The sequence below is a fragment of the Clarias gariepinus genome, chromosome 9, assembly GCF_024256425.1.
Source record: "Clarias gariepinus isolate MV-2021 ecotype Netherlands chromosome 9, CGAR_prim_01v2, whole genome shotgun sequence".
Lineage (NCBI taxonomy): Eukaryota > Metazoa > Chordata > Actinopteri > Siluriformes > Clariidae > Clarias > Clarias gariepinus.
Window position 1 is genome coordinate 4256298 of NC_071108.1, and position 27199 is coordinate 4283496.

General features: G+C 39.5%; 1 protein-coding gene across 2 annotated transcripts; it reads right to left on the minus strand.

The window, feature by feature from the left end:
• Positions 1 to 856: 856 nt before the first annotated feature.
• Positions 857 to 25231, minus strand: csnk1g2b (casein kinase 1, gamma 2b). 2 transcript variants are annotated; one of them, XM_053504095.1, is made up of 11 exons: positions 24680 to 25231; positions 13862 to 13931; positions 10004 to 10152; positions 9496 to 9730; positions 9139 to 9224; positions 7998 to 8082; positions 7756 to 7904; positions 7442 to 7519; positions 5952 to 6050; positions 3493 to 3599; positions 857 to 1980 (listed from the first exon to the last, which is right to left on the minus strand). In XM_053504095.1, the coding sequence occupies exons 1-11, from the start codon at positions 24905 to 24907 to the stop codon at positions 1926 to 1928; spliced, it is 1341 nt and encodes a 446-aa protein (XP_053360070.1). In that variant the 5' UTR covers positions 24908 to 25231; the 3' UTR covers positions 857 to 1925. The 2 variants fall into 2 exon arrangements, with proteins under 2 accessions (XP_053360070.1, XP_053360069.1); XM_053504094.1 differs by lacking the exon at positions 5952 to 6050 and having other exon boundaries at positions 24680 to 25227.
• Positions 25232 to 27199: the final 1968 nt, after the last annotated feature.

Consider the following 27199-nt stretch of genomic DNA (forward strand, 5'->3'; position numbering starts at 1 on the left):
GACAAGCAGGGTGTGTGTGTGTGTGACCAAGCATCACGTCATTTCTACAAATTATGTATGAAACTAAAAAGAAAAGAAAAAAAAGAATTGAAAGAAATGATTCCTATATGATTTTAGTAGTTCAGTGGAATCTCGGATTGTGAGTAACTGCCAATGTTTTGCAAGATGAGCAAAATCTTAAAATAAATTTTAACTTGATAAACGAGCGAGGTCTTGGCATACAAGTTGTATGCATGCGCTTTGTCTGCCAGGCGTCACATGATCACTGAGTCAAGAGTTCTTCTCTCTTGTGCGCATTGTGGGACTGTGGGTAATACGAGTGTGAGGAGTCATGTAGTAAGAAAAAACAAAAACAAAAAAATGTGCGCACTGAACACTAAACCAAGCACGAGGACTCTTAAATCGAGTGCACCGATTGCTAAATTGTGTGCCCGAGTTATCATTTCTTATGGGGGAAATTCACTTTGATGTACGCAGGTTTTGATATACCAGCACGCTTCCGAAACAAATTATGCTCACAATCCAAGGTTTAACTGTAGTTTCTTCTAGCTGTAATTAGCGCCTATTACTTACTTGTCAGAAAAGAAAATTAAGTAAAAGAACCCTGTTAGAACCTGAGTTTCACCTAATCCTGGAATTTAAGACCTTTTTATTACAAAATACAAACTAAAATAAAGCTTGGAAGGAAGTAGGAGAGATCCGTGGAGAGGAACCTTCGGTGTGTGGGTTTGAATTCGTCCACAGATTTTAGCACAGTGATGTTTCATTTTCAAACCTGTTTGCTTAAAAGTGAAGGTAAAAAAAATATAAAAAAAATCCTTAATTGGAATAAAATTTTATGACACTTCAGGACACATTTGTGTTAACTTTTAACCATTTTACTTGGAAAGGCACAAACTATGATTTCCTGGTAAATAAATCTAAACGTGAAACATAAAAGAGGAGGGCGTTTCATCTCGCCCGTGAATTTCGGCCCTCGCCGGGCGGGATTCATCCTAGGGCAGTCTCTTCTTGTTTGTCTTTTCCGTCTTCTCTCTCTTTTTTTTGCCTCTCAAAAGTGCAACAATAAGCAGAGAGCTTACAACTGATTTATCTCCCCATGATCCACAGTACCTGAGACCAGTCACTGTGCTACACAGTCCAAGTTAACAAGAGGAAAAAGAAAAAAAACACACATACTCACATATCACACACGCACAAAAATAAAGCCATAAAAAAATTCCCAGGTCATTACAACATAAAAAGTGAAGGTTTCCTTTCAACCCAGTAATTCATCTCCAAATGCGACCCCAAAAAAGAAAAAAAAGAAAACAAAACAAAAACGATAACAAATGAACGACAGAAAATTCTGTATGCTTGAGATGAAACAAATCTTTTTTTCCTCCGATTTGAAACAAAGATCGATCTACAGCTAAGAAAACAACAAAAAAAAAAAACTCTCAAAGAATCCGATCCATCCATCGAAGTCGAGTCAATTCCTCAGATGAACTGAATGACAAAATGTTCTGCATGGAATCTAAATCACGACGACAGCATCATGTTTTGTAATTTCACATCACGGTGCTCATTTATCTGCATTAGTTGTTTTTTTTTTTTTATACAGTTTGCCACCACCACTTAAGTGGGAGTACTTTTTTTTCCTTTACATGTTCTGTTTTTGTTATTTCAAAGAAGAAAGGAGAAAAAAAATAGTATGTCTTGAAGTCAGCAATGTTTCCCACAGAAGTTCTGCATCGGCCGGTGCAGGGTTTCGAGTGATAAACACGGGGTAGAGAAGGAGAAAGAGAAAAAGTAAGCAGAGAAGAGAGAGAGGAGAGAAGATAAAAAGACCGACAGAGAGAAGAAGGGACTGAGCAGCGTGTTCGCTTCCGTTTAAAACTCGACAGTAATCCAAGCGGTTCAAGTTCTCTTCCTGTGAGCGCTGTTCACTTGTGTCTCTGGAGGGTTTTCCGCTTTCGTCGTTTGAAGAAACAGCAGCACCTGGAGCGAGGGAAAAAAAACAAACAGTAGGAGGCGCAATTAAAACACTGCTGAATGTTGTGTAAGTACAGGGCGTCCCAAAAAAGTTGATATCATTCCGTAGTCTAACACCACCGACAATTCTCGCTCAAATTATCTCAAATTTTAACGAGATGTGTAAAAACTTTTTTTTTTTTTTTTACTTTTCCTTTCAATGACCATGTGCTGTTGAAATGGCCAATGCGATCACCTGACTTGACACCGTGTGATTTTTTTTCTGTGGGGTTTTAGGATGTGAAAGGACTGGTCTTTATCCCCCCTCGTCCTACAAGCCTAGAGGAATGCAAGCAGAGAATCGCTGAGAGAATTGTTGTGTGTTTGGCGGGAGCCGCGTGTCGTGTCAGTCGGTTCGCATATTAAACATTTGTGAAACTTTGTGAAATCAGTTATAAAATCTATTTCCCTTTTGAATATGTCGTTGAGATTTTAATTAATCTTTTATTTTTCAACACAAATAATTTTATTTTATTTATTTTAATTTCGTTTGCTTAAATTTCTGTCTCTTTAACCCCTTGATCAACTGCACTACTTAGTGTGTGGGACAAGAGAGGGCGCACTAGCTTTCCATTTAACACTTTTTGGGATTCAACCCAGGAACCAGGAAGTTAGCTGATTATTTCAAAGTGGAATATTGTGGAGTAGAGTTTCTCTATACAATAAAAACATTTACTGTGCCATGTTACAAACTCGAGGCTAGATATATTCCAACATATCTATTTTCTTTATAGCTGTGCACTTTTGCCCCCTCACTAAAAGTCCAAACTCACTCAGACAGGGTGTGACATTTCCTTCTTTTTTTCCACTTGTTTTACAATCGGGTTATGTTTGGAAGTTAAAGAAATACAAGAAAGGTAAAAAAAAGTTTAATAAACACATGATGTTTTCAAAAATCGCTGAGTAATCATCTTTAAATAATCGTGACCTCGTTATTGACCAACACAACTGTGATTACATCCCACTCTCAGCATTTGTACGTGTTGGTTCAGTGCTCCAAATATCCAAGTTTGGATTTAGTAAGTAAGTTTTTCTTGAAAACGGGAAAAATAAATAAAATTCCCCTCAGCATTTTGGCTCAGACGTTCCTACGACCTCAGCTACAATCCTCTTGTTATAAAGTTATAAGGACTTGTGTATATTTTCGCTTTGTGCCTGCTTCCAATATTCTCTTCTGAATTTGGTTAGATATACTGTTCTTCCCAAATAAACAACTTGGCAGCCATCCTAAGACATACACTTCTGCTTTTCCCACAAAATTCATGTATGACAAACACTTACAGAGGGAAAATGCTTTCACTTGCTTTATCCTTGTTTAAACAAGCTGTCGATATTTTGTTCTTAAACATAAACCATGTTAAAAAAAATAAATAAAACAATCCAAAGATGCAAAACATCTAAAATGATAAAGGTAGTAAACAGTAAGAACTAGAACTGTCTGAAACGTGTTTAACGTGAAGATGATGATGTCACTCTTACTTTGTGTCATCTGCGACCTCCACCTCGGTGGCGGCTGTGATCGGAGCGTTGGAGTGTCCTGCGGTCGGGTCGTCCGTGTTCAGCTCTCCGTTGGTCGAGCTCATTATCTGCATGAAAGCACACACACACACAAAGTCAGACAGGCTGACCACACACATTTATACATAAAAACATTGTGTAAAGTATTCATTAAAAAAAAAAAAAAAAAAAAACATCCACACCATCAATATCTATGTCGCATTTGTACAAAAAAAAAAAACTTACTAAGCATTGAGTAAGATCTGTGAGCTGTAATAACAAAAACTGCCACAAGGTGGCACAACAGCCTCACCAAGTACCATTATCTCTTCTACAGAAATAAATATGAATATCTTCACTTAAACTAAAAACAATCTTGGGTAAGTGACCGTGAGATGAACAGGGACAGGGAGGACTAAAGACCTAAATTTAATCGTAAACCCTACACTTACGCCATTTCAGTTTTCATTTGCATAATTTAAATTCACTACATTTTTAAATTCAAGAACAAATCTTGGACCTCTTTCACTAACAGAACTAGTTTTCATTACCACAGTCATTATAGTTTAATTTACTTTATATATAACATATACGAGGTGTTTAAGTCAAACCAGGACCTTTATAAGAGTAAAATCTCCCTGTATTTCTTTATATAATCCCCTGCTACACTAACGCACTTCTCCCAGCGTTTCAATTGTGTTTGAATAACATCGTGGTAGAAAGTTTCCTCAGTACGTCAGAACTGTGATTGGACTGCCTGACTGATTCATGTCTAAAATGCCGGCCTCCCAGGAACTGTATTTATACATTATTGTTATCCGTACATACATAATACTAGTATTCCACACTTCTTTAGTAAATATAAATATCTAATACATTTTACATATATAATTTTTGCGTATATTCACCATTTTGCTGTAGGTTCCTAACTAAAACCTTAAGAAGTAGGCGTATCCTGCGCATTATATTTCTATACCAAGTAGTAATATCATATCGTCTACATTACTGCACCATCTTATAGGGCATTATTTGTAAAGGTGGATTCCAGTTGATTTACAGTATATCTGCCAACCATCCAAAGGAGTGTTTACATGAGAAACTACTCAGGTAAAATTCATGAAAACCCACCCAGCTCTGTAGAGAATTTTTCTTAGTATTCCTTAGTTTGTGATTAATGTATAAAAAGTCTGTTCAATATGAACCACACACCTGATATACAGTCGACCCCTAAAATTGTCAATGGTCACGTTCCTAAAGCAACCGTGAATTGTGAAAAAAAATGCTAATTTTGAATGTGTTTAAAAAATGCCTATAAAAGCCTATTTTTATCATTTAAACCATTAACCTGCCAACACCTTACATTTCAATTCAAATTTATGATGTTGAATTAACATTAACATTTAAGTTACAAATTCTGGAAATTATATTGTTCTTAATAGTTTAGCATTAAAACACATGAAAAATCTAATATTGCCATGACAAAAGCCATAAAAATGATACAAGAGGTTTTCGCGAAATTGCAGGGGTTTCCGAGAACAATTATTAGTCAAGATCGTGAAGAAAAATCCGTGTACGAATTACAGAAGTGGCAAACACTGAACTGCGATGACTCGGGGGTCGACTATATGGTGAATAAACGTTTCAAATCCAAAACAAATCTAAAAATATGTAGATTATACGAGTATGATACGAGGCAGCTGCTCTGCTAAACATCTGCATCTCCTGAACAGATCAAGAGGAGCTCGTTCATGGGGTTGTTGATGTTTTGGTGTTCTGTGAGCTTTGTCTTTTATTGGGTTTTGCAAATCATCACTAAATATGCTTGGCATTCATCTAGATAAAAACTCGCTGAGGTAAAAATTCTGGGTTACGTCATAAACCAGGTTGAATCCACCCTTAAAGATTGATCTGTTTTTAAAATCACAATAAACAGTTATATTAACACAACCAACGAGATCTTCCCTGTATCCTGACCTTACCTTACTTTCTGTCTCTGCGATATCGTTTTTTTGAAAATGCTTGTTTAACATATTTTATTTGTGTATGTATACATTCAGTTGTTTTATGATTTGATGATTATAATGGGGTGTTATTGTTACGCATCGTTATTGTTCATTGTTTTAGGGTGACATTATATTGTCCAGTTGAAAAATAGCCGTTCTGGTACATTTACAGATATATGAATTCAATATCCTAACAAATAAATTATAAATAAAGCACTGGAATTATAAATACCAAAAGTGAATACAACACCACATCACGTGTTGCATCAAGAAGTACGGATGTTAGAAGAGCTCAGAGCTGCAGATGGTAGAAAGACACATAAATAAAAAGAAAGAAAGAAAGAAAGAAAGAAAGAAAGAAATGCAATACGCATATGCACACACGTACACACAAACACACACACCAAGGCCTCATGCACAGCCATGCAAAAGCGGTACCTGGACTGAGCCCCCCAGCCCCTCAGCTGTGAGATGCGACCCCAGCGTCTCCTTAGTGACGGGAGTGGGCTGGGACTCGCTCCGTTTCGGCTCAGGCAACTGCGCGAACGAGCCGACAGGGACACGCGGTGGAGTGTTACACAGGCGGGGTGAGGGTGTGATGGGGGGTGGAGGAGGCAGTGAGTGAAAAGGCAAAATAATTTAATTTAAAACAAAAGGACAACAGAGACATGTAAGACTCAGAAGACATCTAGGATGCATAAGCCAGACTGAAAACGTGAAGCGGCTTAAAATAGAAAAAAAAAAAAAGTTTAGATCAGGAAGTGAAAAAAAAAAAAAGGAAAAAAAAAAAAGGGATGCGTAACGTCATGCAGAAATAGCACAGCCGCTCTAGCACAGGTGGTGGAGAATGTGAGTGAGAATCTGAAACACGGAGACTGATTAAGATGACGTGGATTTAAAGTCAAAAGGCATTTAGGAGACGAAGAGAACAGAGTATAAGAAAGTTTCTGCTTTCTAAAGAATTACCACATGTGTCCGGGTCTAATGTAAGTGTGATTTAAAAACTTAATTTTTTTTTTTTTTTTTTTTAGAAACATTCTCAGTTACACAGAAAAAACAAAATCAAACAATCAAGTAATCAATAACATTAAACCAATCATGGGCGATGACATCATTGCACAGAAACCAAGTATAATCTATCTATAATCGATTCTGAAACCATTACACACTACTGACGAAAATGTTGCTGGTCTAAAGGTACCAGAAAAACAGAAAAGACTTAGGAAAGGACATTTTGTCCTGAGCAGATGTAGCAGCTACAAGCCCTTTCATTCTTCAAGCCTTATCTAAAATCCTGCGCACTTGATATTGTTAAACTGCAGGCCAGAAAAATGCCACATCTTTATGTATAAAAAAAAAAAAAGTTCACTTCGTAAGTGTTTGCTGGTTCCCTGAAAAGGAGTTTGCTCTAATGCTCGCACCATGTGTGTGTGTGTGTGTGTGTGTGTGTGTGTGTGTGTGATAGAAAGAGAAAGAATAAGAGACCGAGCAAGAGAGAGAAAGAGAAAGCAAATATAGTTATAGACAGTGATGGTGTGAGAGAACGACAAAGAAACAGATAGACAGTCTGAGAAATGTGAGACAGTGTGACAGAACAGGAAAGCATGAAATGGAAGAGAGAAGGAGAGAAAATGGGAGACTAAGAGAGAGAAAGAGAGACAAATAGATGCAGAAAATGAAAAAAATGGAGCAAACTGAAAGACAAACAGAGAACAAAATGAAAAAAAAGAACCAAAGTGAGAGACAGAAAGAGACAAAAAGAGAAAGTACAAATGCGAGACAGAAAAAAATTAAGGGTGAAGGACAAAGACAGAGATACAGAGAGAGAGAGAGAGAGAGAGAGATGGCGTGAAACAGATAGAGGTGTATGGAGATAGCTTAAGATTGAGAAGAGAAGAGATGTACGTCTGTATGAATCAGTCACACACCTGGGCTTTGGTCTGCTGCTGTGCTTTGTCCCGGCTCGGCTGCGGCGTATCGTTGGGAATAGGGCCGATGGGTGTGGGCTGAGAGAGAGAGAGAGAAAAAGAGAGAGAGATCACACATCTGATCTACAAATACATCTTCATGGTGTGGAAAAAGCAACAGAAAGTGAGAAATGTTCTGCACCGTGGTGTCACTCAAAGGCCAGAAGACTGACTGCATACAGGAAGTGGTAAAGAAAGTGAGAGTGAGAGAGAGAGAGAGAGAGAGAGACAGGCAGACAAGACGGACAGATGGAAAAAGAAAAACTAAAACTCACCAAAGGCTTCCCGACCCAGTCGTATTCGTAATCAAAGACATAGCCGTTCCGGTCGAAGAGGTCGGTGAAGAGCTTCCTCAGGTAGTCGTAGTCGGGCTTCTCGAAAAAGTCAAGCCTCCGGACGTAGCGCAGGTACGTTGCTAACTCTTCTGCACAGAACACAACATTGTTTAAATGTTTATTTATAGTGCGGTTTATTTTTTTTTTTTAAAGAAATACATAACAGTGTTGTCTGATCAAACCTGGGAAACTCTCACAGAGGACCTCGATCGGTGTGGTTCGCTTGGTGTCTCCAATTTTCTGATAGCGCTCCTTCAGCGTGTCGGCCTGCACGAAAGACAACAAATACACTTAAGAAATCCCCTGTGGCCTCGGATGGGATTTACACCTGCCAAAGGGTTTGATAGGAGTCTGATGTGGAGGCTCAACGAAAAGATCCATTCGATACAGGGATAGATAACAGTACAGCAAGTCCCCGACTTACAAAACATTCGAGTTAGGAACGATGATGGTAAATATCTGTCCTGATGGTGAATAATCCTAATTTCGAAAAATCCTCAATAAGATCACAGTCCGAAACAGCTCTGAGACAAAATGGCGTCCGTTCAAGCTCGTGGTAAACACCATGTAGCGTTATTTTCCCCCGTCTTCCCGTGTCATTTTAAACAAGGTCAGGTGACCCTTCTGCATCACCGGGATTCGCCTCACGATTTGGTGGCACAGTCTCGTGAGAAAATAACGTGGAACCAAAAAACCAGACCGGTTTGGTTTTTTCTTGCTTTACACTTTGTATATTTGTGTCAAAGCTATACAAGAGTTACTTTGTTGGACTTACGAACGAATCCCACTTACAGACAAGCTCCTAGAATGGAACTCTTTAAATGGAAAACACCATTTTATTATAAAAAATCTTTTTTAGAAAAACCTTTATAAAAAATCGTTAGGTTATCTCACAATTCAACAGATGTCACTGTACATTTTTTAATTACACACTTACGAGTGTGCAATTAAATTCCATGTGAACGACGTCACGGGCACATCTAATAAATAAATATGAAAGACACTTATAAAACTGTACATCAACAAACACTGTAAAGGCTTATGTTCATTTTGATCTGACTTTAAGGAGGGACGTTGGTATGTTGTCTTCTTGTCGTCCATCGCGAGATATAAACCCGATTAAGGTGCGCACGTTTCGTTTCCTCACGCTGCCATCGCTGATAAACTCATTAAACATTACACCTTCAGTTATTTTTACTGAGGCAGAGTCACTGCACTTAAAGCATGAGATATTTAGTAAATGATGTAATCATTGTGGTCAGAGTGTGTGTGTGTGTGTGTGTGTGTGTGTGTGTGTGTGTGTGTGTGTGTGTGTGTGTATACCTTTAACCCCTGCCAGGGCAGGCTGCCTCTCAAGAAGTACATGAACATGTGTCCCAGCGCTTCCAGGTCGTCTCGTCTGCTTTGCTCTGTGGATCAGAACAAGACATAAAAACAAAAATCAGCTCAAACACAAACCAATGTGTTTTTTTTTTTTTTTTTACTTTCGGTTCATTTTTATGACCTCTTGCTCATTCAGCATTACCGGCTCTTTCACACTGCTGTGTACCACGTTTGCTCTCGGCCGTTCGATTCTCCTCGCACACTTTGCCGATTCCAGTCCGGACCCCTCGTACGCTTACAGATTTCTGTGCCAACCTGCCATTTTGAAACCTCGACAAAATCTAAAAAGTGTCTCACCTTTGCCCAGGTGTGTGTTGATGCTCATGTAGCGGGCCGTCCCTGTGAGGCTCTTGTGTTCCCGGTACGGGATGTGTTTTTTGGTCTCTGGGTCGATGTACTCTTTGGCGAGCCCAAAGTCGATGATGTGGATGGTGTGCTGCCTCTTACTGCCCGGCCGCCCGACCAGGAAGTTCTCCGGCTTCACGTCTCGATATATCAAGCTCCGGGTGTGGACGTATTCCATGCGTGTGATCTGAGGACAACAAGAAAAAGGCATTTGGTACCAAAAAAATTTACTTGATGGAAAGCATCCAAGCAGTTATGATCTTGTGAAAATTACAACAGTTGCCATAGTAACAGTCCATAGTAATGGTTAGACAAGTGGTCAAAATATTTACATATTAAAAACCTTATCAAACATTAGTGTGTTGTAGTTTAAGGATTAAGATATTAAAATATCCAGCCTGAATCTGAACTGAACTAAATTTTCTGTACGTCTCTGTACCTCAGCGATCTACAGACTTACCAGCTGTATGGCCATCATGAGGACGGTCTTCAGGGAGAAAGTGCGGTCGCAGAGGTCGAACAGATCCTCCAGGCTGGGGCCGAGGAGCTCCAGAACCATTGCGTTGTACTTCCCGCATGGCCCGAAGTAAAATACCTGAGGGATCCCTTCTGCAGGAAACAAAAACAGCAGCTTAGATCACCTGGGAACTCTAAAGTACAGACAGATCAACGTGTGTTAAAACCTTTAAAAACTCAAGCGGCACAAATATGTGCTGGAAACAGAGCATAGATCAATGGCAATTAAAAAATTTAAAAAGGGGCCTCAGATTTCAAACTGTGCATTTGGGTTTTCGCTCATGTCAGGTAGAACAAAAGTCATCATTATTTAAATAACGTGTTCATTTTTACCGAACTCAAAATAAGCGTATTATGATGATTATTATTATTTTTTTTAAATCATAGAAACAACTGAAAACAACAATGTGTGTTTGCCTATGTGACTCCGTTTCAAATGTTTTGCTCAGTCGTGCTTGAGTAATCTGTAAAAAATTAACTAAAAAGGTTTAGTTGTGTGTTCACAAGCATTTTTGACAATTTTTCCAGAAGTGCATTTGTGCCCTGGTGTTGAACGAGAAGGACTTTGGGATAGAACACCTTTGGGATGAATTAGAGCGGAGATTGCGCCAGGACATCTTGTCTAACATCAGTGACTGACCACACAAATGCGCTTCTGGACAAACGGTCAAAGATTTCCATGAACACACTCCTAAACCTTGTGGAAAGCCTTCGCAGAAGAGACAAAGCTGCAACATCATTTTAAACCCTATGGATTAACAATCAGATGTTACTCATGTTTATAGACGTGTGACGGCAGGCGAGCGAAAAAGAAAAAAAGAACAGCGAAACAAATAATGGCTAAAATGCTCCAAGCTTTAAGGGCTCCTGTCAATTACAAGCGCACTCTTTTTATTTGCTCCATTTTTGACAATCTCTCTCTCTCACTCAAAATGTGTTCGCGTTAATCAAGTTGTCAGTCAAAGCAGAAAGCATCTGGTGTGCAGGTGTTTGCTCTGAAGCCTCATGTACTGTGGCTTAATTGAAAACATTTCCTAAAATCTAACATTGCATCCCCTAGGGGAAAAAAAAGGGGAAAAAAAGAAGAAAAAAAAACCCCGTAGGATTATAAAGAAGCACGTTTTATTCCACTTTGATTAATCTGACCTTAGCAGCTGCTATAAAGCCTGACTTCATTATATCTAAGGACACACCATGATTTAAAATGTTAACATGTTAAAATGTTCTGATTTAGGATATAAAAAAATGTGCTTGCGTGGATATAAAAAGGTTTTGTACTAATATTTTGTTACTTTGTATTAATCCTCATTAAACGGTTACGCATCATTACATCATTACTCTGATGATATTAACAAATACAACTTTTTAAAAAAGTAAAAGTTTCCCCTGGCACTCTTGGCTGTTTCTCAAATTATTCCCCCCGGTGTGTGTGTGTGTGTGTGTGTGTGTGTGTGTGTGTGTGTGTGCTTGTGAGAGTAAATCGCATCACAGAACTCCACAGGAGATTATGGAAGGATTTACCTGATCAGACATAAAGAGGATGAGCTCACACACTCTCGCTCACACACACACACGCCAGCAATTGAACCCAGTGATGATGGACCTGCCCACAGCAGTGACTCATCAAAACCTAAACCTGGAGTTTGAGTACAACATGAACTCGGTAAAGGAGCAGGAAGAACGCTGAAGACCTCACGCTGCGGGACACTTCCTCCTCCAGGGAGCGTGGTGCAGGACACAAGCATTTTTTACAGAAAGAGAAAAAGGAGAGAAAAAAAAACGAAAAAATAAAAAAAAAAACGAGCTAGACAATTCAAGGTCCTGTAATGAACAGTCATTATGTAGGTAGTCATTTCCGTTTGGGAGACTTAGAGCCTCAACCCACACTCTCGCCCGGCAGTTCGCAGGGAAACTATTAAATAAAACACAAAGAAAGGAGGGAAAAAAAAAAAACTTGTGCGCACTTTTTAAACGTTTCTTTTTCTTGCCTCCGTTTCTTTCACCAAAACTTTTCAGAAAAGGCAGTAAAACAATTGGACTTCTTGTATCGCAAATAAGTCAAGAGGAAGAGAGAGAGAGAGAGAGAGAGAGAGAGACACAATGGGCCGGTCAAAGTGCAGGTCTAAGCAAGGCTGTGAATTAAACATTGAACATGGAATGAAAACAAACACACACACAGAGCCTCCATTATCCCTAACTACAGTGAGCGGAAAAAACAAACAAACACTGAAACGTGATCACATTAAAAGACAGCATTAGGACACATCCACGCACGTCGCTGCAAGTTTTCAGAGAAGCAAGTCACTAAACACACTTGCACACACCAAGTTGTCAGTCAAGAGCCTTGTTTCCAAAAAAATAAAAGTCTCCAGATTTCCACAACCGACGTGAGAAATGTTCTGCGTTCAGTGTTGAGTTGAGTCACACCCAGGACAGAGCCGTGTGAGGAAAAGACAACGGGGCGGTAGGGAGACGAGACTCAAAAGCTCAAGGACTGCCAGCTGAAATGAGTGGACAGGGGTGTTTGAAGATCAGATTTCTGGGAATTTTTGTTTAGTAAACTGTTGCTTTAAAAAGAAAAGAAAAAAAAAAAAACATCTCTAGTATGTAACAGGTTTGGGCGGCACCACAGACGAGGTCTTACGGAAGAGGGTAATTTTATTTGGAAAAAGAAAAAAAAAACAGGAAAGAAGAGGGTTGAGTGAGGGAGAAACTGGACGATGTGCAGGACAGGAGACAGTGTCCAGCCGTTTCTTATGATGTCCGGCGGCATGGAGCACAGCGGCCTTCGTCCAAACCCAAGCTGAGAGTTTCATGCTTTGTATTTGAGAGTTTTATGTTTTGAATTACACTATAGAGAAAAAAAAAAAATAAATTTCTACAATAAAAACATTTTTTTGTTTTTTTAGATGCACTGTATATACACACAAGTTCTGTCATTTGTAACTTCTCGCTCAGCTTGTGGTTTTTGCACATTTTTCACTCAAAATATTCTTCCGCTTCTTATCTTGGTGGAAATCGGCAGACACAGGTGCTGCTCTCTTTGCTTACATTTGTTTTGCAGAAACTACTACAGTGGCACTTTTAATAGGACGCCAGCAACGGACGTGACCCTGACGTGCTCCTTTCGGCGCTGCTGAAGGATCCGAGCAGATGCAGACGGAGGCTGGGGCGGATCCAGCGTTGTGGATATTCGATAATGGGAAGAGCCGTAGCTATAAATACTGCGGGAGAGACATTTGGCCTGCTGGAAAAAAAATAAATAAATACATGCTCTCACAGCTGGCGGTCCCTCTCAGGCTGGTGAATGACTTCACTGTACTGCAGTTGTGTCTCCTGCTGACTGTGAAGCGCTTCTTCAGTGTAACCGTGTTAGGAGCAGGGGTGTTTTACTTTCTCTAAAAGGTCTCCAACCTCGCAGGTCAGGGTGCTGATCTTGGACCAGACAAGCTCCTCTATTTCAGATCTGGGGTAAAAGAGGTGATCAGCTGCCAGGTTTGTTGCCTCTGCTGAGAAAAAGGGGGTTTCTACAGGGTAATTCGGGGGAAAGCCTGGACTTAGAGAGATAGAAAGTCAGATGGAGAGATAACCCTAACCCCCCGGTTTCTTCCGTGCAGTGTCAGTCTTATCAGCGATGTAGCATCACCACATCAAAGACATCAGCACCCGCCACCCCCGTGATTCTCACAGCACACGGGCCGAGAAAGGAAACAACAAAACACACCAGAAGCCACATCCGAAAGAATCTGCGCATAAAGAGCATCTGTCCAGCTGTGAATAAAAGCCTGGTGAAAAGCCTTACCTGAGCTTCCCAACTGTTTATAGAATCTGTACTCCAAGTGAAGCTGCGGTGCCCTGGACTTTATCGGTTCCTGAAAGACAACGAGAACAAAATCTGATCAGAAAAAAAAAGAAAAAAAAGGATGCGGGAGAAATTCAAAACACTGACACTCACTAGATCCTGACAGTTTAATCACAAACTGGATGTTAAATTCTCAGGTCTGATTGGTCAGTAGGTCTTTGTTTCTCATTTACACCACGTCTCCCCTCTAAGAAGCTTAAATATTAATGCATTCGTTTTTGGTGCGTTTTTATGTCTTTATATGTCATATGGATGATGTCCCAGTTCATTTTGGAAAAAAAGCTGCAGTGTCAGCAGGGGTGAAGTCTTAACTTAATGTTTCTTCAGAAATTCCCTGCTAACATCACATGCTTTCATGATCAATATTACACATACAAACATACACACAGTCACCGACTCCCGACTTACAAACATGCTCCCAAAACGAAACTCGTTCGCAAGTTGGATTCGTTCATAAGTCCGACTTATACATCTTTGACACGAATATACAATGTAACTAATGCTATATACACATTATACTCTCTCAACACTGCACCTTTAAATCACAAAGGGAATTCTGGTGACGCAGTGGGGTCAGCTGACCTGGTTTAAAGTGACACAGGAAGACGTCGGGAACAACGCTACATGGTGTTTAATGCGCACTTGACCGGACACCATTTTGTTTCACAGCAGTTTCAGACTGTGAATTCTTTTTTGTTTAGGATTCTCTAAAATTCTGATTACTCACTATTAGGACAGCTTTACAGGACAGAAATTTTCTATCATTGTGCTCCCGGACTGATGCATTGAAACCGGTGAGGCCAAACCATTTCTCCCGCACACACAATATACCCATAACTTTAGACATTTTATAGGCTACATTTACTTACACACTGAAAATATTGTATATAATTGTTAATATTGTGATCTGCTGCACTGCAGTGTTAAATTTTTTGGTACAATACATGTGAGATACTTCCGCGATTTGTTCACATCTACGAATGTTTATAGAACCGCGGTCCATTTGTATCTGCGGAAATTCGTTACCTGGATGATTGTAACTTGGGGACTTGTATGGTAGTAAAAATACAATAGCAGTAGTTGGAAACTTGGGGTAAAAGCAGAATAAAACATGTCAGACGTGGTGTTGCAAAATACTTCACTTCCTGATGGTAAGACGCCGTCACACCACAAGTTCTTGGTGCTAGTTACCTTCCTGCGATTGTATCGATGAACTTGCTTAAAATTTTCGCTATGAATAGACAAAGATTCACATCAGAATTAGTCATGAGCTTCTAGTGGTTTATCTGGCTTTTTACATCCATCCGTCGCTCCTTCATTACATATAGCTTGTACAACACAAGTTATTTTAAACCTCTACAGACAGCCTCTTTGATCATAAAACAGTTTCTTTTAATTTTTTAAAGCTGAGGCAAAAACGAAAAAAAAAAACGAAGCCCTCTTCATCCCGAAGCACAGTAGACCTGCTGATGGAAGCCCTTTAGTTTTTTTTTTACTTTTCGTAAACACATCTTGCAGGAAGTTGCTCAGACAGACAGAGTGTTTCCATCCATTTATTTTCACACACGCTAGACAGACGCATATCAGAGAGCAGTGTTTAAAGGAACAGCACACACACACCAGCCCTAAGCAGATGATGTCAGACGCCGAGAGACCTGAATGAGTAAAAGAGACATTTGAATGGATCGCTGATAAGCGATAATCGGTACGGTTTAACAGACTGGCCGTCAGGCGGTGACGTCCGTGCGGCGAGCGAATGAAGCTATTTCCCGCGCTCTAATTAAATTAGTACAACCGCAATAATGTGATAAACATGCTGGCAGACAGGAAGTGACTCACACACCGCTATGGCAAAGCTCTAATGGCTGAACAGCAGTGGTCGTGGTGGTGTTGGTGGCCTCCCTTTCTCCAATTATTTTTTAAAAAGTTGGAAAGTGCTCCAGCGGCTAATGGAGTGCGTCATGAAACGAATTGAGCGATGCTTCTAACAGCTGCACTTAGGTCTTGGGTTACACGGGAACGTCTGCTTGGCACCGACACGTCTCTCTGCTGGGAGTCAAAAAAAAAAAAAAAAAAAAAAGTGGTGACGTCAGTCTGTCTGTCTTTATATCCAGCTGTTTTAGTCTGTTCGTCTGTCACTCTGTCCCTTTATCAGTCTGTCAATATGTTCGTCCACCAGCTGGTCTGTTATGTTCTGTTTAAATTCACCCTAAACACACGCAACACTCGGCCATGAGGTTCCGCTTCCTGAAGAGCTTATGCTCGACGTAATGGCTTCGCTACATTAATCAACCATATAGATAAAGATTTTGAGAAGGTCTTTACCATCAGCAGTGTTTATCACGTCACCATTAAAAGCTGAAAAAAATAAAAATAGCAGCTCTGAGGAAATCGGTGTGAAGGGAGGGAAGGGGTGGGAAAGATAATAAATCATCTTAAACCTTCCCTTTAATCTGAAGTTATTCATTCAAGCAGCTCGAGAGAGTTTACGCAATATGTTAGCCATTACTTTTTTCGTGGTTTCCAGTAGGGCAATATGATGACATCATCACCACCACCACGATAACTCGTAATAACGTCACAAAAGGCTTTTCAAATATATTTTGAGTATCTATTTGAGAAAATTCAAGAACCTGGATAGGAAGTAGAACCTTAAAAAAATGTTTTTTTGCCATTTCTAACAGCTTTTCTTTCTCCTATTTAAATAAATGTTTTGCTGAAATAGATTGAAATAAATCTATATATCCCGTGCTTCAATCTATATAAAGAATTGATTGAAGCACGAAATAAACACAGAAATTGCTTATTAATATTAATATTTAAAATCATTAATATAGCTTTTCTCAGTGTGACACTAGGTGGTGTCCCTATAACTTACGAACATTCGAGGTACGAATTATTCGCAGATACAAACAGACCGCGGATATAGGTCCGGTTCAATCACTGAAGTCGCTTATTGTGTATTGTACAAAAAAAAAAAGCAGCAGTGCACCAGATACCAATATTTACAATTATATACAATATTTTCAGCATGTAAGTGCGTGTATAGTGCGTAACCTGTAATATATTTTCTTAAAAAGTAGTAAAAGAAAATATTTTACATGTTTTAATACAAATATATGAATCTCACAGGTGTGCGTGAGACTTTTACACTCGCATCCTGACCCAACCTAAACCAGTATTATTATCACAACACAGTAATTTAACCCAAGGCCAGGCTTAAACTCTGAGACACCAAAATAAGCTCCACCCCACAAGGATAACGTTTACCCTCCTCTGTCTGAGTGACCCATGACCTTTCCTAGATCCACCCTTCTTTCAGTGCGACAGCTTTGCAGCTTTGTGTCTCTCCTATAACACGACTTAGACCTTCTTTACTCGATCACGATCCTGGCCAGACCTACAAGATGACACACGGGATGGCGATGTTGTCGATATAAGCATGAAATTTAAAGCTTTGAAAGCTGGACACTGACTAAAGGAAATAAAGTGCCAGTGCATCGTTTGGCTTTTATGTGGAGATAAAGTAAAGGGTGTGCTGCTGTCAGTCACATTCGGTTTCTTTCAAAACAAACACACGGTCACGCTCTCAGTGACAAGTTTGGATGCTTGAACGTCCAAAGTATTACGAAATCTGAAGAAGAAGAAGAGTAGCATACATGCACAGTACTGACTGTGTGTGTCTGAGAGAATGTTTTTTTTTCTTGCTGATGTTCTCTCACAGCCAGGTGATGCGTCATGTTTGCTGACCAGAGCAGCAGAACCAAACAGAACCTGAGCCACAGTTTTGCATGATGACCATCAGCATGTTTTATTAAGAATCACACAGTCGTGCACTTTGTGCTCCAATGCTAAGATCAGCTTTAATCCGCCTTACAAGAGCAAAGAGGGGCTTGACTGAAAGTGATATTCACAAAAAATAATAAAATAAATAAATTAATTGATTAAAAAAAACTGCTCATCTTTAAAAATGAAATAAATAAACAAACAAAACAATGAATGTTACTTTAAAAAAATAAACATTATGAGGACTAATGTCATGTTAATTGACCTCTAACCTGGCATTCGAAACTGACCTGAGGACAGTCCTTAATTCTACAGGTTCATTCCGATCAGCCTGAAGTACAGTACGCTGCGAAGTGCACTTTACAAAGTGTTCAGCCATGTTAAGGAGCGAAAACGTTCACTTCAAAGGTAACTGCAAACGCAGTAGGAAATGACAACATGTGAGATGTACTGTACAGTACATGTACTGTACTATTCATCAAAGAGATGTAATTGTGGGTTTGCATTTGTTCAAGTGTCCAACAGAACGTTTCTATGTTAACGTCACACACGGCTTCTGCATAATGTCCAAGATTAGGTCCAGTCAGGGATGCCAGATAAAACTTGGAAGTTACGTTTATGTACATATTTGCCAACTGAAAAACTAAAATTTGGCAGATTTTCATTACCAGCCCAAGACAATAAAATGTTACTCGACAGGGTGTAAATCCGCCTGATCTGACATCAAGACTCTAAACCTTTAGAGCACACGTTCGTGAGGGTCGTGATTCGGAGGCCCATCATACGCTACAACTTCACACTTTAGTATATCAGATTCTTGTGTGTGTGATTTGTAACCTTGCAAATAATATGTTAAAAAAATAAATAAACAAATAAATCTTAAGTCGATTTGTCTACCTAAGGGTAGACTGCTGATTTGATTCAATTGATTTTAAGGCATTACGATTTTTTATTCAGTTCGCTTCAATAGCACTAATGTCTCAAGATGTCGAAACTATCGTGCACTGAAGTGCTATGTCATTTGTGTGGTTAAGTGTATGAATGTCACCGCCTACAAAGCAGCTATTTATTTAAACCCAAAAGCAGCAAACTCTTGCATAAAATGGAAGCGGAAAAGGTTTGCACTTTCTGCAGAGACTGTAGTATATTAAGGGAATCGTCAAAGTTAGAGAATTTATTGTTTGAAAGTTTACTTGAAGAGCTCAAAAGGTGTGAATCGATACTGAATTCAATACTGATCAAAAACAAATAAATTTAATTTCATAAAATTATAAAATCCCACAGCTCTGCTGACCTAAATCTTACCCAACACAGCTTTAAGTGAGAAACAGAAAGGGCCTTCAGGAAGTCCAGTAATAAACAACAACAATAGAACAACAAAAGAACATAATGATTGATCAGTGCGCACTCTGGAGTGTTTTATTCCTCTTATACACACCAACTTGCCAGCAACTAAATTCTTTTTCTCTGTAAAAGAATGAGTGCAATGATATTCAACGTCTAACAGAAGCTATAAAAACACACATCATCAAAACTTTTATCATCTCATGGCTGTGTGCACCTACGAAACTTGTGAGTCGGCATTTAATTAAGAGAAGAAGAGAACGAGGAAGTTAACCTTTGCGCTACGTCTAATACTATTAATGATATTAATTCTACTGTATCAACTATGGCTGTCCAGGTCAAGAGGATGCAATTGAAACGTGCTACACACACTCGGGTTTCGTAGGAGACCGGATGGACACTGATGATGTCGCATCTAAACAGCTGATCTACTTCCTTTCTCGAGTACGAATGGTCTTCCACGTCTGATTCGATCTGTGCCACCTTTTTAGAACAGACTCGGTACCCGATTGTGTTCCCGCTGATCAATACTAATCAGATTTCACCGTCAAATGTTCTCAGAAACTATTCCACGGCACTCATGTAAAAACTCATGTTACCTAGAAAACACGAGCTCAACTTGACTCTTTGCGTAAAAAAAAAAATTAAAAATCCTGATCAATCCAGAAACCATACTGTAGTATTCATATGAAACTACAGCTTTAATACAAACCCGGAATTGGACTTGTATTTGTCTTTTCCTTGTCACTTGTTGACAGACGGCTTTGGGTTGTTACTCAAACGCTGTAGCGACTCAGCGTGACTCAGGAAACCTGTACGTCACACAAAAGATACTGCTTACTATAAATAGCACGGGCAATACGAAAAGCGCCCCACCCCGTAGTGCAAGGCTTTTATAATCACTGCTGGATCAAGATTCAACTTCTGAACTTAATCAATCTCGATCCTGATGGCAGATCGGCTTTCTAAAGCTTTCTCGGCTGATTTTATGTCAAAGTGTCAGATCTGTAGACATGCTTGATCTGAGGAACATAAACGTAGCCTTTTCACTGATGGTAAAAGTTAAAGCTTTTTAAGTTGAATAACTCAAAACTTTCGCCTTTTACTGTGTGACTCAAGAGTGTTTATAAAGGGGGTGGGGCTTCTTATAAGAAGCATCGGTTTATACTGCAGCAGATCGGGGGAAAGAAAAATAAATAAAAAAGTGAAAGATTTCTGCCATTTTCACTTCACAACATGGTCACTTTTTGTTTCTTGCCAGAAGCTGTCCCTAATGTCAGCACCTCGTCTCTGATGTCTGATCAGCTGAGGTACAACGTCTAATCCAGGTCCATCTGGCCTTCTGTGAAGCAGAAAAGGAAATCGATAGAGAGAGAGAGAGAGAGAGAAGAAACACAAGGACTGAACGACTAATGAAGGGAGAGGGATTTAGTGAGGACTGACAATCTGAGTCACAAACCTGGAAGAGGCTAACGGAGAGCAAGTGTAGGATCCGTGTCTCACAAATAACAAAAACAAACAACAAAAAAAAAACAACACACTCAGATTACAATAATAAGGCCTTTGGGAAACATTACACAACTGGGATCCCCTGCTTGAGTGAATGTAGCGGTACATAGTGGTGCGTCCACAGGGTTCAAAATTATTCAAATCTAAATAAGAAATAAAACATACAATTGTAAAGATGCTAACATTTAAGCGATCACTTTTAATAATTCATATTTTTATGCTGCAAGAAGATATCATGAAATATGAGCAAAAAGGCTGTTGACACAAATTATGTAGATATTGCCATTATATTTGAGTACTTTATAATAATAACAACAACAACAAATGACCTAACCCTAACATATATACACACAGTTTCCTGTCGTACACTGCGCTCAGCGTCTCTCGCTAAAACTTTATGAGAACTGAAAAACAGAGGCGACCTTTCAGTCGTGTTTCTCACTCTGACCCTGACTGCGCCTCTTTTCTTCCTTATTTCAACGAAGTGTGTGTGCGTGTGTGTGTGTGTGTGTGTGCGTGTGTGTGGGAGATGAGTGAGATGACTCTGCTTCTGACCGTCCTTCCTGCTTCAGCTTCTTTTGAGCTTTGCTAAATGATGCGTGATATAAACCCAGAGGTCTCGAGCAACAGAGATGAATCAAGAATAAATCAATCCTCAAATCGAACAAACCGAGCGACATTTATATTTACTTTTCAAATACTATCTCACTACACAGTGATATTCAAGTCTGACGCATTCGTATCGTCACCTGTTAGACAATGTCTAAATGTGTAGCATGCGCGAGTGTGTGTCAGAGAACACGATACAGTACCGCTGAAAATCCTGCTCTGATGCCAAGTTACCCACAATGCACCAAAAGCTTTATACGAGTCCATAAACGTTGCAGGTGATAAAATATTAAAGCGGACTATATTAAAACTATATGGACTTTAATAGCAGAACCGGAACTCTTAACCCCAACACACACTCTCACACAGACAGACAGCATAAGAGCAATGAAGGTAGCTCATTAGATGGGTGACGTTACCAAATTCAATATCTCGTATCAGGCGTAATAGTTGGTGCAGAAGAGCAAAGTTTCCTGTAGATAAAGTGAATTTCTGGCGCTTACTTCCTTAAAGTGTCATCGTTTGCGCTGATGTAATGGACTGGGTTATGGCTCTGGCGTTCCGTCAGTGCGATCACAGGGAAATTGTGAAGCGGTATTAATCATCATAATTGTGCGTTTATGTTTTACTTTTCTAGTCGTCAGCCAATCAGGTCGGGTAAGACTTTAAAACTCTACACCAGGTGGGGTTCAGCTTAAGCGCTCCGAGATGCTTTTCTGATCACTGTGTTTGTAACGAGTGGTTATTCGACATCTCTTACTGGGCTCGCCGGCCTCCTCAACATTCAACACAGAAGAAGCGATGCTCATTTTTCGATAAATAAACCCTCAGGAGATTTCTGAAATACTCAACCACCAACATTCCACCTCCGTTGTTGATCCGATGTTTCAGGTAAACGTTAACTGAAGACCTTTATCTCCTTAATCTAACAGTAGTAAGTAGGGCTGAAACGATTCCTCGAGTAATTCAATTACAAAAAATGATCGAGGCAAAATCTTTTCCCTCGTAGCATCAACAACTCGAATCATCACCACGGGATCACAAAAAAAAAAAAAAAAACATGAACATATATACATGAACCTCCACAGAAAAAAAAAATATCCCCCCATCTCTAATATTTATTTAACAAAGATGTTCATTCCAGAATCTACAACAGACTTGATATAAAATCAAAAAATCTACCAAGAAGAAAAAAAAAAAAAAAATCTCTCTACACACATAAATTCATTCTCAATTCCTGCTTCAGCTCCTGAGAGGCGTGCAGGTAATTTATTGCAGAGTTTGCACCCGCCCACTATGATGCTGCTGAACAAGCAAAGCTCTACCTCCGTTCCTCCTACCTCACCAAATTTTACACAACAAGAATAAAGTGATCAGTTTGACACTTACGCCGAGTACTTCCAAATATCGCTCCGGTCACGCGTAGTAGGAAAAGTTACAGAAAGATCTACCTACACGATACCTCGGACGTTTCATCAAATTAAAAAACAAGTTTTAAAAATTCATGTTCCCAAAAACAAGTGTGGATTACACACTAAAATAAAGATATACAATTAAGAAAGAAAACAAACAGATACATAAATACACACACAACACATAATAGTTTTTTTTTTTATTCATTACTTAGGGAAGTTTAAATGAAAATGGCTCTGAGCTTTCAAGCATCAGAACGGGATCTTATCCACAGGTGTAAACGCAGTTAAAACGGATTTAAATTGAATTCCCGTAAGTGAGAGTATAACTTTGTCAGATTAAATTATTAACCTTAAATTACAGTTTATTAGAAATCCACTGCGCAAGTTAAAGCTCGAACCTAAAGCTAGGCTAAAGCACAGTAGCGTAATACGGACAAGCTAGTTACAGTTTAGTAATAACGAATTATACAGTCTGCATTACAGATTCAACTGATTCAAAAGTCTCCATTAGGTATCACTAAATGGTCAACGCTGGTCTGGACCCAGACCAAGTCACAGTTCTTGCGGGACCTTGATGCTTTTCTAAAAATCGAGAATTAATAATACAAATAATTAACATACCGGTAAATTTAGTGCATTTTTTTCCCTCGTGATGGGCGTCGCTACAATCATCACTCAGTCAATCGGCACGATAGTTTGGACAGAAAGTGTGTGGAAGAAACAGAAAAGTAAGTGTGACACAGTATGGCTTGCTCCAAAAAAAAAAGTTGACTAATTTAAACATGAACAGACAGATCTATACATGTTTATTTAAAACCGGTTGGTCTCATATCTCTCGATTTATTCTAAAATGATTCACTAAAGATTGGTTAAAGGTTGTTGTTTGTATTCCGTACAAAAACAACAAAATATACAAGACCATCAAAGTCCAAATGTTCACATGATTAACGTAGTTACGTAAAATTGACCAATATTATACAGAATTCTTTTTACTGCGGATGATGTATAACAGCGTTTCCACACACATAGAGAACACATGGGCGGGGCGTATGTTTGCGTATCATTTTTAAACATCTCTCCATTCAGTCTCTACAACTGAATAACTTGTAGCAGACAATTCTTAAAATAAACAGATACATGGGTGGTATCACCAAACCGGTGTACTGAGTAAATCCAGCGTATGACAACTGCCGTAAAGAGAGTAAGAAGGGCGTACTGACCGTCACATATGCTCTGTACAGTGAGGTAAACGAGCCAGGAGGATTAACCCTTAAAACTAAAGTGGCACATATCTCTGCGGCAATACAGCACTGGACCGCAAAAAAGAGAAAACGGCTTGTATGGAAAGTCAAATTCAAATTCAAATTCAAATACAAAAGTCTTGCCTGTGTGCATTTGGGATTTGTGTTACATCATGCAGAACCAAAGTTATCATTACTTTTAAAACATGTAAACTGTACTGCATCCGGAGTATAAAAATGATATCACAAAAATGCAAAACTAAAAATGTGTGTACTGTTATTACTATTATTATTATTATTATGTAACAGAAATACCCCGCAAAAAAAAACATAAAAACATGTGATCTTATGAATCTCTGCTATTTCTTTGATTATACGACCCATTTTTAAAAATAAAAATTAAATCAAGTCATGTATTTATTTTTAATTTCAATTTTAATTTCATGATTTTAAATTAAGTTAATCGTGTGCGCATGTGTGTGTGTATATAAACAAAGAGAAAGACAAAGAGAGGGAGAGCTGAATCTTAACACATATGGGAAATTCTGACGTCGGCTTGAAAAAATTGTATTGACTGGACCTTCTTAAATTTTAATTCCGTACCCCTGATCCATACTAACACTTCTAATGCAGGTAAATTATATTTTACTTTTTGCTGACGGTGTAAGCGGCCATATTGAAAACGAGTAACACTAGCAGCACTTCTGTTAGTGTTTACACTTAAATCATGGTTGTTTTAATCAGGAATCCGTCTTTCCCACGAACCTGGACAAAGCAAGTGTGTGTGTTTCACATTATATCAGAGTCACATCTGTCTGTGATGATCACTAGCTGGATATGAGACGTCCACTTACCAGTTTAATTGCCACGTATTCGTTGGTGTAGAGGTTCTTGCCGAGCCTCAGCTCTCCGAAGTTCCCGCATCCGATCTTCTTTCCCACGCGGAAGTTGGGTCCGACCATGAGGACACCGGAATTTCCACCCGTGCCGCGGCTACCGTGCCCGGGCCGTCCTCCGCCCGGTTTGGACATCCTCCTGCCCTCGTCGGCGTCTGCCCTCCCACCTCTCTTATCAAAATCCATAAGCTTGTGGTACCCTGGCCTCTCCACGGTTACTCACCGGCCATGCAAAGCAAAAAGGTGTCAAAATAAAGGCCGGGGTTTTTTTTCTGTTTGTCTTTTTTGTTTTGTTTTGTTTTTTTAACCAGAGAGGGAGGGTCAGAGACAGTACTCCGTACACAAATCACAATGAATCCAGAAAAAAAAAAAAAAAAAAGTCACGTAAATCCTTCACGGATCCTGTGGTCAGGGTGTGTGGCACGTGACCGCCTGTCTGAGGCGGGTGGTGCTATCATGCGCGTATATGCATGCGTACACATACATAGCAAAAAAAAAAAAAAAAAAAAAAAACGCACACAAACACACACACCCACCCACCCACTCTCACACACACACACACACACACACACACTCACTCACTCCCCCACTCACATTCACACACAAACAAAATTCCTGCTAGTGGATCCAATCAGCCACCGTTGAACGTCTACTTGGACTCCGCATGGCTTCCTCGAGTCATTCGATGGGGAAAAACGTCTTCATGTTGCGAGTCCGCCGGCGGACGTGATGTCAACAGGGATGTTTCAGGCGATCCGAGACGTACTCCTTCTCCACTAGATATCTGTAAAATACAAATAAAAAAAAAACGTAGATAAGTGAAAGAAATGTAACAAAGGACCGACTTTAACAAAGTTCCACAATATATTCAATCTGCAGCCGTTAAACAAACATAAACCTTGTAAACAATCCGCCGAGGCTAATCCAGCAGTGTTCAGACTAGCCTAAGGAAGATAAAGACTCGGCAGAGAAAACAGACTGAACAGATTTCGAAAAAATAAAATAAATGAGCAAAGTGACCGAGCAGCATCTGTCTCAGGAAGAGGGGAAAGAAAAGAAGAAGAAAAAAAGAAGAAAAAAAAAAACGCGAGATGTCTCAGTGTCGGAAGCATTTATTAGTCGGGAAGGAAGAACACGAGCACGAACTGAAAACGAGGTGCATTAGCGGTCATGGGATTTTACAGCGTAAAACAGAAGGGTCGCAAATTACAAGCCAAGCAACGCTCGTATCGGGTTCAACAACCTCACTGTTCTCCCAGAGTCCTGGAGGAGAGCCTGCGGGTCACTGGAACGGGTCAGGGTTTGCATAACTTCATGGAACCAAAGAACCACAATTATTTCCTGTTAACAAAACGGTGACATTAGGACCTAACGATTACTACGAGAGTTTTTCACACTTACTCTTCCGGTTTCTGAATCTGAATCAGTGTTATTTATAATTTGACGTGTTTAGGCAAAAAAAGCAAATATAATAGAATAGAATAAATAATTTAATGAATAAAGAAAAAAGTATCCACACTTCAGTTATATTTCAACTTCTGTTGGTCTCATCAGCGCTTTCCGTTCAAGGCTTCTGCCTTTCCCGATCACTGCTGTGCAGGTGTGAAAGTTTTTTTAATGTATTTTTTTGTTTTCAATTTATTTCAGTTGTAACTGCTGTGCAAGCTAAAATGGACGCCACACACTGAGAGGGAGGATTCGCAGGAAAGATGATCAGGGTGCAATGTTTCGATTAATTTTTATGTGGTCTGAGGGTGTACCTGGTGCCGAAACAACTCACGGAAGAGCACAAACAGAAGCGTTTGGATATCTGCAAACACCGATACAACAAACAAAGAGTCATTACTGGTGACGAGACATGGATTCATGGCTACGAGTCTGAGAGTAAACGGCAGAATACGAAACGAAAACATCCTCAATTGCCAACGAGAAAAAGTTAAAAAGTCAAAGATCAGCTGGAAAATTCATCAACGCTTACAGTTTCCTGGGATTCTCAAGGACCAGAAGTATTGGAACTTCATCAGAAAAAAGGCTTGACAATCAACAGTCCTCGTTACAGTGAGACGAATTAAACGCAGAGGACTGATATCCAAAACAGTGTTGTGATCTTCAATGCCGAAGCACGTCCGCATACTTCTGCCTACACTCTTAACACTTTTTTTTTTTCCATCCTTTTTATAGTCCTGATCTCGCTCTGTCAATGATCTTTCACCTGAAAGCAGATGAAGGTTCCCTCTGATAAAAAAGTGAAGACAGCAGTGCATTTGTGGCACACAGCTCAAAGAAAAAAATTTTTTAATGAGGGAATACACTCGAACAATTTTGCGGTTTGACTTGGTTTAACACGTCATATCAAGTTTTTTTTTTTAGTTTTTTTTTACTCTGAAACCCAAAGCACGAGTCTAGGGCTGAAACGATTCTGCCTCGAAGCTTCTTTTAATTAATTTTAAAAGATTGCGTTATGGTTTTGCGCAATTA

What these genes read in the sequence shown, in the direction of transcription:
- csnk1g2b (XM_053504095.1), bottom strand. Translation starts at nt 24,907, where the DNA reads ATGGATTTTGATAAGAGAGGTGGGAGGGCAGACGCCGACGAGGGCAGG. An exon ending in CCTCTGTGAGAGTTTCCCAG is followed by an intron (nt 7,905 to 7,997) that starts GTTTGATCAGAC and finishes TGTTCTGTGCAG; the next exon opens with AAGAGTTAGCAACGTACCTG. An exon ending in GGCTGGGGGGCTCAGTCCAG is followed by an intron (nt 3,600 to 5,951) that starts GTACCGCTTTTG and finishes GCTTTCATGCAG; the next exon opens with ATAATGAGCTCGACCAACGG.